The 17,188-nt window shown below is 44.3% G+C and overlaps 1 protein-coding gene across 2 annotated transcripts in view; it reads left to right on the top strand.

The window, feature by feature from the left end:
* The window catches only part of TFAP2D (transcription factor AP-2 delta), a gene marked incomplete at its 5' end in the record, with an annotated part of 54,246 nt that overhangs the window by 23,777 nt on the left and 13,281 nt on the right, over positions 1-17,188 (top strand). For both annotated transcript variants that reach the window (XM_084622324.1, XM_084622323.1), the window contains 2 exons: positions 5,213-5,354; positions 14,936-15,049. In XM_084622324.1, coding sequence (XP_084478450.1) covers positions 5,213-5,354; positions 14,936-15,049 — 256 coding nt within the window. The remainder of the gene's footprint in view (positions 1-5,212; positions 5,355-14,935; positions 15,050-17,188) is intronic.

Here is a 17,188-nt window from a genome sequence, read left to right as displayed (position 1 = left end):
ATCAAACAATTGGAACTTTAAACAAAGCAAAATATGACTTTAAAATCCAAGGCTTAAAAAAAGACCACCCAGGATTTTTTCTGCCAAACCCCACGAAGACACCAGTTTTATTGTACTGTACACATATCTTTTCAATGATCAGTTCTTCAGTATCCCTTTCCAAGCGCTGCACTTCCTGGTAAATAGGTCAGCAGGGAAAACGGCTCTTTTGTCTGCACTGATATAAAACATCATATTCTTTCTTATCCCTTTCTTTAGCCTTTGTTTTCACATCTCTCCCTCCTTCCTTCCCATCTGGTGAGTGGAAAGACAACATCCACCTCCACCTCTATTCCTTGCATAGGAGTTCTGTTGGATAGTAGCATCAGATGGAGGTAAAGCCAAGGAGGAGAGGAGACTCAGATCCAGAGCTTTCCCCTCCTGGGACACTGCCCCTTCCTTCACTCTGGATAGGAGCATCCCTCAGTCTTGGCTAGGCCCAGGAGAGCTTCACGCTGCTCCTTGCACCTGCCATCAGAAGCCTGTCAAGGTACACAGCCTGGTCCCTCCAGTGGGGCTTTCCAGAGTTGTTTGTGTCAGCTCAACCTCAGCAACTGTCCCTTTCAATCATGCAAATCTTCCCGGTCAATTGTCAAGCGCTATAGGAACGTGTTGCCGTTCAGTGCCGGCTATAGCTGTAAACAAGGCAGTGGCCCAGATTTAAAGGGAAATAACGAATGGTCTCTGATGCCGTCTTTTGTCTCTGACTCAGGAAAATGCTCTGTCTATTAGCAATGAAGTCATTTTTTGTGTTTAAACAGGGCAATTGATTGGAAAATGCAGGGTTTTTAATGGGAAGCTAGCATCCATCTGGAGGGACTAGTACTCCACTGAAATAAGCAATAGCAAGCCAGGAAAGGAAGAAACCAAGGTGACATCACCAAGATCATAAGCAGATGTAAAAAGAGACCTGATACAGCTCAACTTCCATTTATTTTCCAATCAATATTTTTTGTGAGAATTTTGATGGGAAAAAAGGGAAACATTTTAAGTGAAATTTCATGCAATATGTTTCTCATTTTTCGATGCTCTGTACAGTTAAGAATTCCCTCAAGCACTAATCAAAATAATGTGCAACACTGGCATGTATATAAAAACATAATAAAAGCTGCATCTAAAGAAACAGCATGCTGGTATTGGGACAAAGCCTCAGGTTTGCTCAACAATGAGGGTGTATGAAGAATCATATCCTATAGGCGACAATATTTAGAACCCGAAATTTTAACATAGAAAGCTCTTTTCACATGCCATGTCTCAGTAAAGCACTATATAAAATCGACATCAGTTTTCTCTTTCCAGCAAATACATAATTTTAAAGTTATGTGTACATGTGTGTGAATATATATGCACACAACACATGCAAACATATATACACATACCTTTTGATAGATAGATAGATAGATAGATAGATAGATAGATAGATAGATTAGATGTCATTACACCTAATTGGTACTGAAGTAGCACCCAAACAGAGCCGGAGTCCCAACTCAAGATATAAAATTCAAAACTATAATCACCTTGGCATAAGTGTCAACACAGCTATGTACTCAGCAGTGGTCCAATATACATACAATCAGTTGGTGAACAGTATTTGCAATTGTAATCACATTTGCTTTCCATTCGCCTGCATGTATTTGAAAATGTTATCCAAATGCTAACATTATTATTCTGGGCCCTGTAACATGGCTGCCGCTTCCCATGTACCCTCCATACGTGGCAAGTACTCCACACAAACAAAGGTTTCTCTTCCTTCTCCCAGGCCTTGCTGCCTGGAGCCTTTCTTGTTTTGGGAGGCCACTCCCAGGACTTTCCTAGCTGGAGTCTCAGAGTATGTCTACACTGCAATGTAAGCCGAGGATTAATGGGACTCGAGTCAGTTGATCCATTCTAGGGAACCCTGGGCTTGAGCATCTAGATTGTATTTTACCCCAGGTTAAAAATTTTCTGAGCCATGCTCGAACCTAGGGTTCTGGCGTCCTCAGTTCAGTGTGCAGACATGAGTCAAAGTAACCTATCCCAGAGTCCCTTCAGTGGCCACCCTAAAATACAGCTGCTCTAGCCCTAGGACTGTGGTGCATTGTGGAAAAACTTTACTGCCCATTCTGCACATTACCAGGAAACAGCTCATTTTGCAAAAGGTTTGATCGGTTCGCTCTCCATTGCAAACCCAGGAGGCTCTCTGACTGATAGTGTGTTTGAAAATCGGTGATCAGAACTGAATGGGTTAGTGCTGACCTGAGCTACTGCCGTTTGCCAAGTGTGGGAGCAGGGGAGCTTCTGTTTTCAATAGAGTGGATTGCAGATTGTTGGGATAGAGAGTGTGATGTGTTCCCCCTGGGGTGCCACTTGGAACTGGGATACCACTAAGCCAGCCTGTCCCACCAGCTTGGGTTCCCCTTACTCTGTACTGCTGTGACTGGCTCTCAAGTCTCTTTCCAGCTCACTCACAGGTAGAGATACACCCAGCTGCAGCTATAGTCACATAGATGCTGAGATCAACTCTGCATGGGAGAGCTCAGCTAAGGCATTGCCCAGCACTCAAATGCACACCCCCTCTGAAGAGTAAACCCAGAACTGTATTGTCTTGCGCTGCACAGAGAACGGTACAGCGTAAGCTAATTGAAATTCGCCCTCTCCCTCAGTGTGGAGAGAGAGATGCACAGGTTTTTGCCCCCCACCCCAGTTATGAATTACACAAACTGGGCTTTGGAATAAACAAAGAGCAGGTTTATTAACCACAAAAGGTAGATTTTATGTGATGATAAGGAATAGCAAACAGAATAAAGCAAATTACCTTAGTAAATAATGCCCCCACTCCACAAACTGAGCTTAACACACTAGATAGGTAGGATATGAATTAGCAAATTCTCACCCTGAGTGATAAACAGTCTGGCAGATTCTTAAGGCACAAGTTGTCTTGGCTTTCCCAGGTTTTCATACACAGGCTAAAGATCCTTTTAGCCAGGGACTATCACTTCCCCTTCTCACAGTTCAGTCTTCGTTTCTTAGATGTTTCCAGGTGTGTTGTTGTAGGGAGAGTGAGGACTCCCCATAATGTCATTTTCCCCCTTTTATATCTTCTCCCCACTTGCTGGAAAGCTCTTTTGCTGTGACCTGGGTCAAACAGTTCCCATTGTATAGTGCTTTCTCTGAGAGGTTTCTACTGTACACAGTTCCTGGGGTAATCCTTGTGCTTGTGTGCATTTCCTTAGTAAGCCATTAACATCGTTTGGCCTTTTTACTGTCATACCTGAAAGGCTGCTTGTGGGTGTTTTCAACCTCAGGACATGCTTCAGCTACACAGACATTACCAAACTTCATAACTTCGTATACGATGATAACACATACAATCCAACGAGATATTACTGTCTAGCAGATCAAGACTTTTAGAATGGCACCTCACAAGGCACGCTTTGTATAAGGCATATCCTAATTACATGACAGTGGCGAATATTGGGGTGTCAGAGTGTCACAGAGAGGACTAAGGAAGTTGTGCCATGGAATTGTGGGATACTTCCGGATGACTCCCAGGGCCTGAGTCAAGGAGTGCTGAAGCTACACTGCAAAGCAATAGGGCTCAGACCCTGGGTCCTGGCTTGACTCGGGTTTGGACTCAGGACACTGAGTCCAAGCCCTGGGTTAGTGCAATTGTACGTGTAGATACAAGGGAGTATTAGCCTTGAACCCCGGCTCAAACATGGGCTTACATTGCAGTGTAGACCTACCAACAGTCCTAACTCCCAGGACTCTCTGCTACCGCCAGATCATCCCTAGAAGTCTTTAATCCCTGAGCATTCCCCCCTTCACTGCAGCCTCCTGCTGCTCTTTATAGGGCAGTCATCCTGATCTCTCCCAGATGTGGCTCATTATGTAATCAGCCCTTCAGCTTTAAAGGGGCAAGATCAGGGTTCTGTTACGCTAGGTGCTGTATAAATAGTAGAAACCAGTTTCCTTTTTCCAACTCAGCAGTATGTTTAGCTTGCTGGGGCATTTCCTTTGTTCAGTTCAGGAGTATACCCTTGCATTCCGGATCCAGAATAAATGCTTTTAAAATACGAGGCAAAATATGTTTTTGAGCAATGGTTCTCAACCAGGGATATGCGTACCCCTAGGGGTATGCAGAGATCTTCCATGGGGTGCATCAACTCATCTAGATATTGGCTTAGTTTTACAGCAGGTTACATAAAAAGCACTAGCGAAGTCAGTACAAACTAAAATGTCATACAGACAAACTGAAAAAATACGCAATTTTTCAGTACTAATGTGCTGCGACACTTTTGTATTTTTATGTCTGATTTTGTAAGTGAGGTACGCAAGATAAATCAGACTCCCAAAAGGGGTACAGTAGTCTGGAAAGGCTGAGGACCACTGGTTTTGAGCATCCATAAACAGATTGTGCTTGCAAAAGTCGATGTTGACTTATGTCACATAATGAGTGTCACGTGATCAGTGCATGCATTTAATTGGTTCAGACATGCTGTTAGGTGTATGACAATCTGATTTAGGCAGACAGTGGGGGGTTTGCATGTGGAAATTGAAGCTGTTCCTGTAGCAGAAAAAAACTTAAGGAAGATGACAACAGCATCACCCTCTAAATGGAAAGAGGTATTAGTGTAATTGACACTTCCCTCCGGCAGGTTCAGGGAATCTGGCCCCACCTCTTGGTATTTGCTGATCCCTGGGCTGCTCACTTAAGATGGGTTTCACTGGAAATTAAACTGGGGAAACCCACCCATTCAATAAACATACAAAGGAAAATTCAAAGATATGCAGCTGCAGTGAAATCCACTACCCAACCGCACAAAGCCTCAGTAATCAGACTCCAGGGAATGGTGGAAGAACCCAGCAGTTGTGGTGAGATGGATGGAATCCATCTTCTCACCAGCAGGACTTCACTGCAGCCTTTTCAGAGCTGCTATTCCAACTGAAAGGCTGGAAGAGTGGCCACCGTGACTCTCCATCCCCTACACAGTGCCCCATATCTGGGCTATAAATAATAGCAGGGCCAAGAGGCCAGAATCTGATCTCAGTTACGCTGGAGTAACTGAGATCAAGGATGTTTTCACACTGCAGTAACCTGTTGTTCTTACTTTGTTTTTTAAATATATAGCTGAAAAAATTATTTAAAAAAAAGTTTTGTATAAACTGATTGACCCATTTTGTCTGCCTCCAGGGGAAGCCTTACATTTGGCCAGGGATTTTGGCTACACTTGCGAAACAGAGTTCCCAGCCAAGGCAGTAGGAGAACATCTTGCCAGGCAGCATATGGAACAGAAAGAACAGACAGCGAGGAAAAAGATGATCCTAGCGACAAAGTAAGCAAGAAAAATCATTCAACACAAGAAATGTGTCCAGACGCTTTTCATTTGGATCATGGGAGGTTTATTATTATTTGTATTACAATAGCCCCCAGAGGCAGCAAGCAAGATCAAGGCCCCTTTGTTCTAAGTACTGTCAAAACACAGGAAGAGACAGCGTTTAACCAAAGAGTTTACCATGGGACTGCTCTCAGTGCAGGAAGTTAAGCATGTGCACAAGTCTTTGCAGGATTGGAGCATAAATAGGGAGGGAGCATTATTTAAATGCAGGCTCTTTGGGGCAGAGGCCACCTCTGTGTCCTGCGTTTGTACAGTGTCCAGCACAATCCTGCTCCATGACTAAGGCTCCAATCTGCTACCACAATACAACTAATAACTCATCATTATTCCCAATGTACAGAGGGGGATTTAAGGCACGGGGTGGGTGGGGTGGGGGTAGATCCTCAGCTGGTTCAACTGTTGCAGGTCCACTAAAGTCCATGGAGCTATGACAATTTACACCAACTGAGGATCTCCACCAGAGAGATTAAGGCCCAGATTTTAAAAACAATTTAGGCCTTGCTGCGCTCAGCATCGCAATGCCTAACTGAGTTGGGAGCCTAACTGATTTTCAAAAGGGATTTAGGTGCTGAGGAGTCTAGATCTCGACTGTTGATGGGATTTACACTCCTAAGTTCCTAAATCCCTTTTGGAAATGAGATTTAGGCTCCGAAATACATTAGGCCTTGTGATGCCGAGCACAGCCATGCCTATAAAGATCGGGGCCTTGGTGACTTGCCCAACATCACACTGGCAGTCTGTAGCAGAACCAGGAACTGAAGCCAGCCCTCCTGAATTCCCAATTCACAAGATCACCCTGCCTCATTAGTGGCTAAAATAAATGGGAACAACCATGCCAGAATATAACTCATGAAATAAAGATAATTTGCTGGGAAGAAGGTATGCAGACCCGTTGGAACTTATGGTCAATACACACGAACTGTTACAGTTTTTCATGTACTGTTGGACCATAAGTATCTTTGACTATTCAGAGCAGACTTTTGCTGTCATCACATCGTTTATATGTCCAACGCTCTACGTGAATCAGAGCCAAGACTTCGTTGAGTTCTAAGTGGCAAAGCACACCAAGGGCTATGAAATCTAGTGCTCTGCATGTGGAATTCCTGCTGAGGCAAATGAGAGTTCCATGCCCAGACTGAGACCAACGTGTGACTCAGGATATGCATGTGCACCCGTGGCTTGATGTCAAGCTTCATTCATTCATGGTACTGCAGCCCTTTGACAACCTTGGGTACAATGAAAGATGGGAGTGCAAAGAATTGTTATTATTATACTTAAGTGCTGCCCCCAAATACATCAGCTGTCTGATGCATTTCACAAATGTAGGAATAAGTAAATAACCCAGAAGTTGCTAAACCACCACTTGGCTCATTGGGAGTTGCGTAGCTATGCTTCTGTTGAGTGTTTAGGGCTTGATTGTGCCTCCAGGCATAGCCCTGAGCAAAGGGGTGGTATATGTAAGCTGCACCCCCCCAGAACTACTCCAGGAGGCATGGTGAGTCAGCAACACCCCTCCGAGGCACAAATTCTTCTATTCTCTCTCCTTCCCCTCGGGAGATAGTAAATTGCCTCTGGCTTATACCACCAACAAATTACCATCCTCCCCAGGCTGGTTCAGCTCTACTGGCTGGCACATCGGGGGACACGTCAGCCCATTCCCCTGCCACTTTCTCCATTTACCAGCCACCTGCTCGCAGAGAGGGTGAGGAGTAGTGGGCACACAGAGTCCATTTACCTCTGCATATCCGGACCCACAATCCAGCCAGTCCATCCAGAGGCCTCATAAAGAGGTTATCTTACCCACTGCACACTCCAGCACAGATACCTCATAACCACATCATAACCTACCCCCCATTCTGTATACACGATACATTGATATGGACAAAATAAATAAAGAGGGACGTAAACGGCAGTTTGAACGGGAAGTGCTCCCTGATCCTTAATGCAACCATTGCCGCCATGACTCTATCATATTTTCAGAGTCATAGAAATGCCATATTTCCCTTCCACCAGCTAAAAGTACTTGCTATTTGGTCAGTTAACCATATCTTTAAAGGTAAAGATATCATTTATCATACCGTATGTAGGGTGACGTAGTGTTATGGACTGGCTGGTGTGTATGTAACAAATGCCCTCTACTGGATGGAATTTGAACTATACCACACAGAATCATAGGCTCTAAGATATTGTGATCCCAGATACTAGAAAAAAGGGCATCATACAAATGTCTATAATAAATAATACAGCCATAATTATGCTTCTAATGAACATTCTCCATTAGCTCAAGTTTCAGAGCTGCTACTTATGGTGTAGGAGGATCTGAGCTTTAGCTTAACAGTTGACAAGAAGTTCATAGCTGCCATGGTGTACACCATAGTGACAACTATGAAGCTCTCCATAGTTACACTCTCTGAAATTAAACTGAAATTCCTGGGCACCATAGACACTCAAGGATATGCTGTGTCTAATCTGACCTTAATCCGTTCTGACAGTTCCACCGTCCTCCACTGATCACAGTTGCTGGCTAGTTGTGGTACATCTTCCTACATGACGCCAGTGCATTCAATATCCTCTATCACTGTCTTCTGCCAGCTCGTCCTTGGCCTTCCTCATTTTCTCCTGGGGTGTACCCCATTCAATGCTCACACAGCATTTCTCCCATCTTCCATACAGTGGACTGGACATGTCTCAGACACCTAAGCCTTCTTTCTTTGATTATATTGTCTAACAAACCCTGCCCTGTCAGCTACCTTACTCGCGCTTTGTTATTTTATCTTCCCATTAAATATGTAGTTGTTTTAACTAAGGAAGTAAATGAACTGGTGGGTAGGTTGCCGGGCACTGCCCTCTACTGGATACAATCAGAACTGCTTAACTGTGTATTATTGATCGAGCTGATGAGATTTTCTGAATTTCGAGTGCTTGATAAAATATGACAAATGTTGACAAAAGTTCCCCAACGAAAATGTTCTGGTTTTCAGTCAGCCTGTGGAAATTTCTTAACCACTGAAAAATGTCATGGAAATGTCAACATTTTTTGAAATTTTGAAAAATCAGCAAAAATGTTTTTTTTCTCCTTGTTTGATTGTTTATTTTACTACCACTAGAATTATTAACATTCTGCTGAATATTATGCTTCAGCTCAAGGAGTAGGGGACTTTGATTACAGAGCAGTAAGGTTTGAGTTCTAGCCTTACTGACTCTGTGAAGTTTCAAATATTTATTATTTATATTCCAGTAATGCCCAGGATGATCAATTATGGACCAGAACCATTGTTCCCTCTCAGCTGGGCATGTGTGCGCGTGCACATAGATCCTAAACCCCGTTCACATGGTGAAACACCGCGCGCACAAACAATGAAATACTACACCGGAGCCAGGCCGAAATATCGTTTACGGGCGACTTTTGACATTGTTCGCCCACCATCTAACAACACAGCCAGATTCTATTAGCTGGCAACGGGGGGAAAGGGATAACGTATAATGTATAAGCATTTTACTCGCGTGGGCGCATTTGCCTCATGACGCACAAATTTGAACTCTGCTTCAAAAATTTGCACAGAAGAATTTTTTTGTGCACACGGCCTGTCAAAAAGTAGAGGGAACATCAGAACTAAATTGTACTAGGCACTGCACACACAGAACAAAAAAAGTCTGTGAACCAAGGAGTTTATAATCTAATAAGCTGTGATGCACTGTATAGGGACAATCATGAAGTTGCAGATGACCACAGATGTGTTACAGGATCAAAGGCTGTAGAACACCTGCATGCAATAGTCCAAAACTCATACCACTGACTTAAAGTGGAGAGAAACAGGAGACCACTTTGATTGTCATGCACTGTAGATATAATCAAATGTTGAAAATCCATAAACACACCAGAGGCAGATAGCCCTTGATAAACTCTTTCAATTCCCCAAGGAGCCATAAAAAACAATTACTCTGTCAGAGCCACAAAGTCCACATGGCAACTTCAATTATGTACACGAGTCTAGCACAGAGCCACGTCACATGCATCCACTGTTTCAAAGCGCCTCTTTCTCAAAAGAGCAATCGAGCCCTCAGACAAGCCAGATGCACTGCAGGAATATCTACCTGTAAAAAACCTAACAAACCTCTGGCACAAAAGAGGTGATGTCCTGCTATGCCATCAGCTCTATAACTTCCACTCCATGGCATCACCATCATTCAGCTAAGGACAAAAAATACAGCTATGGAACTAAGGTTCTATGGCAATCCATACATTAGTGTCACTTTCATTGACACACAGATCAATCGATAGGTAGTTAACATTTGAGTGAGTTATTCTAAGCCAGCAATGGTTGCTTGCTTGCTTTCTCCAGTATTTGTTTAAGCATCAGGGAAAATAATTAGAGATTACTAAGGGTATATTTCAGAGTAGCAGCCGTGTTAGTCTGTATTCGCAAAAAGAAAAGGAGTACTTGTGGCACCTTAGAGACTAACAAATTTATTTGAGCATAAGCTTTCGTGAGCTACAGCTCACTTCATCAGATGCATTCAGTGGAAAATACAGTGGGGAGAATTATATACATAGAAAACATGAAACAATGCGTGTTACCATACAGACTGTAACCAGAGTGATCACTAAAGGTGAGCTATTACCAGCCGGGGGCGGGGGGGGGGGGAGGAACCTTTTGTAGTGATAATCAAGTTGGGCCATTTCCAGCAGTTGACAAGAATGTCTGAGGAACGGGGTGGGGGTGGGGATAAACATGGGGAAATAGTTTTACTTTGGGTAATGACCCATCCACTCCCAGTCTCTACTGAAGCCTAAGTTAATTTTATCCAGTTTTCAAATTAATTCCAATTCAGCAGTCTCTCGTTGGAGTCTGTTTTTGAAGTTTTTTGTTGAAGAATTGCCACTTTTAGGTCTGTAATCGAATGACCAGAGAGATTGAAGTGTTCTCCAACTGGATTTTGAATGTTATAATTCTTGACGTCTGATTTGTGTCCATTTATTCTTTTACGTAGAGACTGTCCAGTTTGACCAATGTACATGGCAGAGGGGCATTGTTCATCACCTGAATTTAGGCCCTGTATTGAGAGAAAAATTGAGAAAACAGTGATCCGCTCACAGTTGCAGATATTCCAGGTGTAGCAAAAGAGGCTACATTCATCGAATGAAATGGTTTGCTGTGAATTCTTGACTGAGCTCTAATTTACATTAACGTACACACAAAGTGAGTCAAACTTTAGGTTGTCATTCAGGTCAGTCAGGTCTGAAATTTGGGTGTGAGTTCTGGTTGGTTATAATATCACACAGACTGGTTTGCCCATCCTTGGCAGCCAAGGAAGTAATGTTTCATGTGTGACTTGAGCAGATCTGTGGTAGAGCCACCCAGGAGTGTACATTCAGCTGGGTAGACACCCAGTCTCCCATTCGCAGACCTTCATTGTGTTTGCAAAATTGAATAGCGGGTTGGACATCTGACCACTTGCCCCATCTGATTTTCACCCAAAATTCAGCTGCAGGTGTAAAAGGGTGGATGTGCGTTTTGTGGGTGCAATGGAAAAAAAGGAGCAAATTTTGTGGCTGCAACTTGCGCCCAGCACAGGAAATAACCCTTCTGGATATGAGTACTTGTGGCACCTTAGAGACTAACAAATTTATTAGAGCATAAGCTTTCATGGGCTACAGCCCACTTCATTGGATGCATCGAATGGAACATACAGTAAAATATATATATATATATATATATATACATACAGATAAGTTGGAAGTTACCATACAAACTGTGAAAGGCAAATTAGTTAAGATGAGCTATGATCAGCAGGAGAAAAAAAACTTTTGTAGTGATAATCAAGATGGCCCATTTAGACAGTTAACAAAAAGGTGTGAGGATACTTAACATGGGGAAATAAATTTAATATGCACAATGACCCAGCCACTCCCAGTCTCTATTCAAACCCAAGTTAATGGTATCTAGTTTGCATATGAAGTCCAGCTAAAACCTCTTCAATACATCATCAAAAATTTACAAGCTATCCTGAAAAATGATCCCTGACTCTCACAGATCTTGGGAGACAGGCCAGTCCTCGCTTCCAGACAGCCCCCCAACCTTAAGCAAATACTCACCAGCAACCACATGACAAAAACACTAACCCAGGAACCTATCCTTGCAACAAAGCCCGATGCCAACTCTGTCCACTTATTTATTCAAGTGACACCATCATAGGACCTAATCACATTAGCCACGCCATCAGGGACTCATTCACCTGCACGTCTACCAATGTGATATATGCCATCATGTGCCAGCAATGCCCCTCTGTACATTGGCCAAACCGGACAGTCTCTACGCAAAAGAATAAGTGGACACAAATCAGACATCAGGAATCATAACATTCAAAAACCGGTAGGAGAACACTTCATCCTCTCTGGCCACTCAGTAAGATTTAAGGGTAGCAATTTTGCAACAGAAAAGCTTCAAAAACAGACTCCAAGGAGAAACTGCTGAGCTTGAATTAATATGCAGACTAGATACCATTAACCTGGGTTTGAATAGAGACTGGGGGTGGCTGGGTCATTACACATATTGAATCCATTTCCTTAAGTTAAGTATCCTCATACCTTCTTGTCAATTGTCTAAATGGGCCATCTTGATCATCACTACAAAAGGTTTTTTTCTCCTGCTGATAATAGCTCATCTTAACTAATTAGCCTTTCACAGTTTGTATGGTAACTTCCAACTTATCTGTATGTGTGTATATATATATATATATATGTTCCATTCTATGCATCTGATGAAGTGGGCTGTAGTCCACGAAACCTTATGCTCTAATAAATTTGTTAGTCTCTAAGGTGCCACAAGTACTCCTGTTCTTTTTGCGGATATAGGCTAACACGGCTGGTATTCGGAAACCTTCTGGATATATACTCCCCCCCCAAGTTGTTAACAGTCCTCATTTGGCCATGATTGGAGTAAAGCATCCCTCACATCCCTGCTTGGTGCTGCTGAGACTGTGACTGTGGCCATGATGAGGAGATCTGGGGCAACTTGCCTGATACAGCTGGTGGCAAGCAAGAGAGGAAGAAGAGGGGAGGCAGTGGGTAGAGCATCGGCTAGGAATATAGCCCAGTGGGTGGCAAAGGGGCAAGCCGTGGAAGGACCCTGACCCCACTCACTCGCTCCCTGGCCTGAGTAGATGACTGGATGCAGAGCGAGGTGTACACTGCTCATGGAAAGGAGTAGTAACTTGCTTTCCCCTAGAGAATGAGAAGTACTGTGCCTCTTGGAGTCACAATTCACTCTCTGGTCTGCTCCTGGGACAGAGTGCCCATGTGCCAACCCTTAGTCAGGGCTGCCTGCGGAATCACAGGCTGTCCCAGAGCGAGTCACTATGGAGCCCCACCGAGTTGACTTCTCTGCCTGGGAAGCCACTTTAAAGTAGGTTACTGCTCTCTGTCAGTTTTCATGTATAATGTAAAGCTGCTTTTCTCCCCCTTCAATCCGCAGTCCTATTTAACGACTTCTGACATGTCAGGAGGGAAGAGAGAGGAACTGAGCACTTGGCTCAGTTCTGACACTTGCTGTAGTCAAATCCTAACAACTTTTAAGCTGAATGTTTCCAACAGGTAGAACCTGGAGGTAGAACTGACAGGCATCCTAGGTATGTTAGATCATGTATAAGCCAAAGCACTTGACTGATTTCTGTTGTTAAAAGAGTCTTTTTCCCCCCTCTAAGGGACTGATTCATTAAAACTGTATACTCCAGATGTAGACACTTCTCTGTAATTTTACCAGAAAAAGTGCTGAATACCTCTCTTTAGATAAAGGTCTGCACTGATGCAAACCTTTCAACAAGTCAGCTCGCAGAGCCATATTCACTGCCCCCATTTACAAGAGGCAGGCTGAGTAAACCCAGACTAGCACAGAGGTCACTAGTCTGTTATAGTTTATGGGGTTCCACCTTTAGTATAAGGGGGTTTTGGTATTGAAGATCCCAAGTTCAAACCCACTTGATGACTCCTAAGGGAATCACTTACAAAAATAGCATCTAAAAGGACTCAAACTTCAGTAGACCTCAGATTCGTAGGATGAGATGATTTTAACAGCGGAGTTGTGTAATGTACGTTTGCACGCTTCCCTCCAGTGGCTGTTCTGCAAGAGGATAGCAGCCCACTATTGCTGCCAATTAATGGAGTTACTCCTTTAGCCCAAGAATAGAGATGTTAGAGCTGGTTTGAACATTTTTGTCTCAATGTTTGTGGAGACCTATTGGTTTTGAATAAGTTTTTATCAGGCATGGGAGGCAACAGAGAAAGAAAGGGGCAACTTTCTTATACTTTATAGCCTGATGGTGCGGGCCTTTGGGTGGGATATGGGAGATGCTACTTCAAATACCTGCTCTGCCTAAGTCAGAGTGATGTGGGATGCAAAACTCTCCTCTGAATGAGGCCTAATTACCATGGATGGACACAGAGCTCAGATTTCAGCCTGAAGGGAACATTTTGACACACTTCCATTTCAGTGAAAACATTCAAAAGTTTTTGATGTGGAACAAAACCAGATTTCAAAAGTTGCTGCAAAATGGAATTACTGTCCTCCTGTCAGCCATAGAGAGAGGGCTGTGTTGGGTTGTAATAGGTCCTGGGTTCAGACCCAGTAGATGACCCACAGGTAGTCATAACATAGACATAATGAACAGCAGCGGGGGCAAATAGCTCTGGGAACATTTTGCTCCACCTTTCCCACTGCCGCATTTGGCTGCAGAGCTGAGGTTAGCAGGACCCCGGACAGGACCCAGGACTCAGGGTTAAGAGGACCCAGGACAGGACCCAGGACAGGGGGCTAGGCAAGGCACTTTATGTGCAGTTAGCCAGTTTGCACGTGCAGATATCATCTTGCCTGCCTACATAGTGTCTGTACAAATTTTGCAGAGAAGTTTAGAGTATGTCTAGCATGTTAACAGGCTTTCAGACATACCCTGCCAGTAGTGTAGACAAAATTTAACCCTTTAAAAGTGTGGAAGCTGGCCCAGCTAACACATCTTTAAAGGTGCTAAAACTGTTCCATTCTAGGTGCAAAAATCATGTGTAAAAACAGGTCAGGAAACCTGTTTTCCAACACAACCTATTTCTTTAGTCTAGACAGGGTCCTACAGAGAGGCTTGTGAAGATTCTGCTGACAATAGAACCTCAGGGTTGGAAGGGACCTCACGAGGTCATCTAGTCCAACCCCCTGCTCAAAGCAGAACCAATCCCCATTTTTGCCCCAGATCCCTAAATGCCCCCCTCAAGGATTGAGCTCACAACCCTGGGCTTAGCAGGCCAATGCTCAAACCACTGAGCTATCCCTTCCCCACAATGTCTGTCTACTGATGCTTTTGGTCATTTTTTTCTGTCATATATCATTGCACTCTAAACCATTTTTGTGCTAGGGCCGGTCTGAAAGATGCTACACCCAGTAAAGTTGAATTGTCATGATGTCTGATGTGGGTATCAGCCTCACAGTGGAGATTGCATGGATCCCTTTTAAATGATTCCCCTTTTCTTTTAGACAAATATGTAAAGAATTCCAGGACCTACTGAGTCAAGACAGATCGCCCCTTGGATCCTCAAGACCAACTCCAATATTAGACCTCGACATCCAGAGACATTTAACACACTTCAGGTATGACCTTTGAAGTCGTTTTGTGGTGCAACTTCCCACAGAACGACAAAGGCTGAGGTTAACTGAATAGGAGAGATCTTGGAGAGGTGGATGGGAAGTCTTTTAAACTGGATTTCTTCCACAGCAGGGGTGGCCGATCGGTGGCTCCAGAGCCACATGTGGCTCTTCAGAAGTTAAGATGCGGCTCCTTGCATAGGTGCTGACTCTGGGGCTGGAGCTACAGCTGCCAACTTTTTAGCGTGCCACGGGTGCTCACGGCTCAACTCCTGGCTCTGCCCCAGGTCCTGACCCCACTCCACCCTTTCCCCCATGGCTCCTGCCCCTTGCCCCAAGCCTGCCGTGCCCTCACTCCTCCCTCTTCCTCCCCAGAACCTCCTGCACACTGTGAAACAGCTGATTATGGTAGGCAGGAGGCCTGGTGAGGGAGGGGGAAGCACTGATCAGTGGGGCTGCCGGTGGGCGGGAGGCACTGGAGGCGGGAGCGGGGAGCTGATGGGGGGCTGCTGATGTATTACTGTGGCTCTTTGGCAATGTTCATTGGTAAATTCTGGCTCCTCAGGCTCAGGTTGGCCACCCCTGGTCTACAGGAACTGATAGATATTGTGTTTCTGCTCTGAAGGACAAAATTCCAAAGCTGGATCTCATAAAGACTGTGCATTCAAATACGGTGGTACCTGTTCTCTTATCTCCCCACAGTTCGGACTACAAGGGTGTGAACAGCAGGGAGATGAGCTGCAACTCCTCCATGTGGATGCCGCAGGGGTAAATTAAAAAGCTCCTAGTTTGCATTAACATAGTCCCCTTCAAACAGGGCTACTTTAATGTGAAGTAGGAGCCTTTCACTTTGCACCCACAGTGTCCACATGGGGGCGTTACAATGCAGCATGTTGGTACACACAGCTATTCACACCCCTGTAGTCCAAACTGTGGGGCAGTGGACACATCCCCTAAGAGCCACAAGAGGGGAAACATACAGAGCACCAAGGGGCCTTAACTGAGATTAGAGCCACAGTGTACAAACACACAGTGAGAGGAAGTCCCTGCCCCAAATTGCTTATGCTATAAATAGACCAAAGGTGGAAGCAATGGCGCCAGACCAGTGGCCCCCTCACTTCGACAAAGGTTCTTGCCCCCCTTGGCTGGAGGAAAGGAAGTGTTATCCTGCCCTTTCCACTTGAGGTGCAGTGAGATTCAGGGCCAGATTTTCAAAGGTAATTAGTCACCTAAAGATGCAGCTAGACATCTAGTGGGATATTCCAAAGCACCCAGGTGCCAAATTCCTTCTGACTGAAACAGGAGCTTTTGAAAATCTCCGTAGATGCCTATCTGCACCTTTAGGTACCTTTAAAAATCAGGCCGTAAGTGACTTGGCTAAGGTCTATGGCAGAGCTGGGGGTGGAAGCCGGAGCTCCTGGTCTAATATCTTGATTACAAAATCAAGATTATATTGATTTTGTAATCAAGATAATTTTGATTTTGTAATCAAGATATCTTGATCTATGATTATCTTGATCTAATTCCTGGTCTAATATCTTGATTACAAAATCGTCCTTCCTCTCTTCACACATAAACTAACATGAGCTTCAGGTGGGGTCTATGTCAGCCAGACAGCCCTTCAGTGTTTTCGCACAAGACAGGGATAGTAGCAGTAGAAGCTTTACATCATCCTGTTGCTACACCTCAGCCCTGACCCAGAGATTGGGAGAGGATAATCAAGTCTTCATGGCTCAGGAGTCCCTGGCCTTTCTGCCAAGACTGCCAACAAAGCTTCTGGTTACTGACAATGGAGGAAATGGTTTCTGTGCGGTGGATATTTAACCACTGAATAACTTGATTGGAACTATCAGTTTATTTCACATAAGCCACTGAACAGCCATCAAATGGTACCTGCTAAGAGCTAGCATAAGAGAACATAAGAACATAAGAGTGGCCATACTGGGTCAGACCAGGTCCATCAAGCCCAGTATCCTGTCTTCTGACAGTGGCCAATGCCAGGTGCCCCAGAGGGAACGAACAGAACAGGTAACCATCAAGTGATCCATCCCTTGTTGCCCATTCCCAGTTTCTGGCAAACAGAGGCTAGGGACACCACAAGAGCTGCATGTAAACTGCTCCCAGAAGTAGCCATTTGGAGTGCAT

The sequence above is a fragment of the Lepidochelys olivacea genome (assembly GCF_965140295.1).
Source record: "Lepidochelys olivacea isolate rLepOli2 genome assembly, chromosome: 3".
NCBI classification, from domain to species: Eukaryota; Metazoa; Chordata; order Testudines; family Cheloniidae; genus Lepidochelys; species Lepidochelys olivacea.
This window is presented reverse-complemented; position numbering and strand designations above follow the sequence as displayed.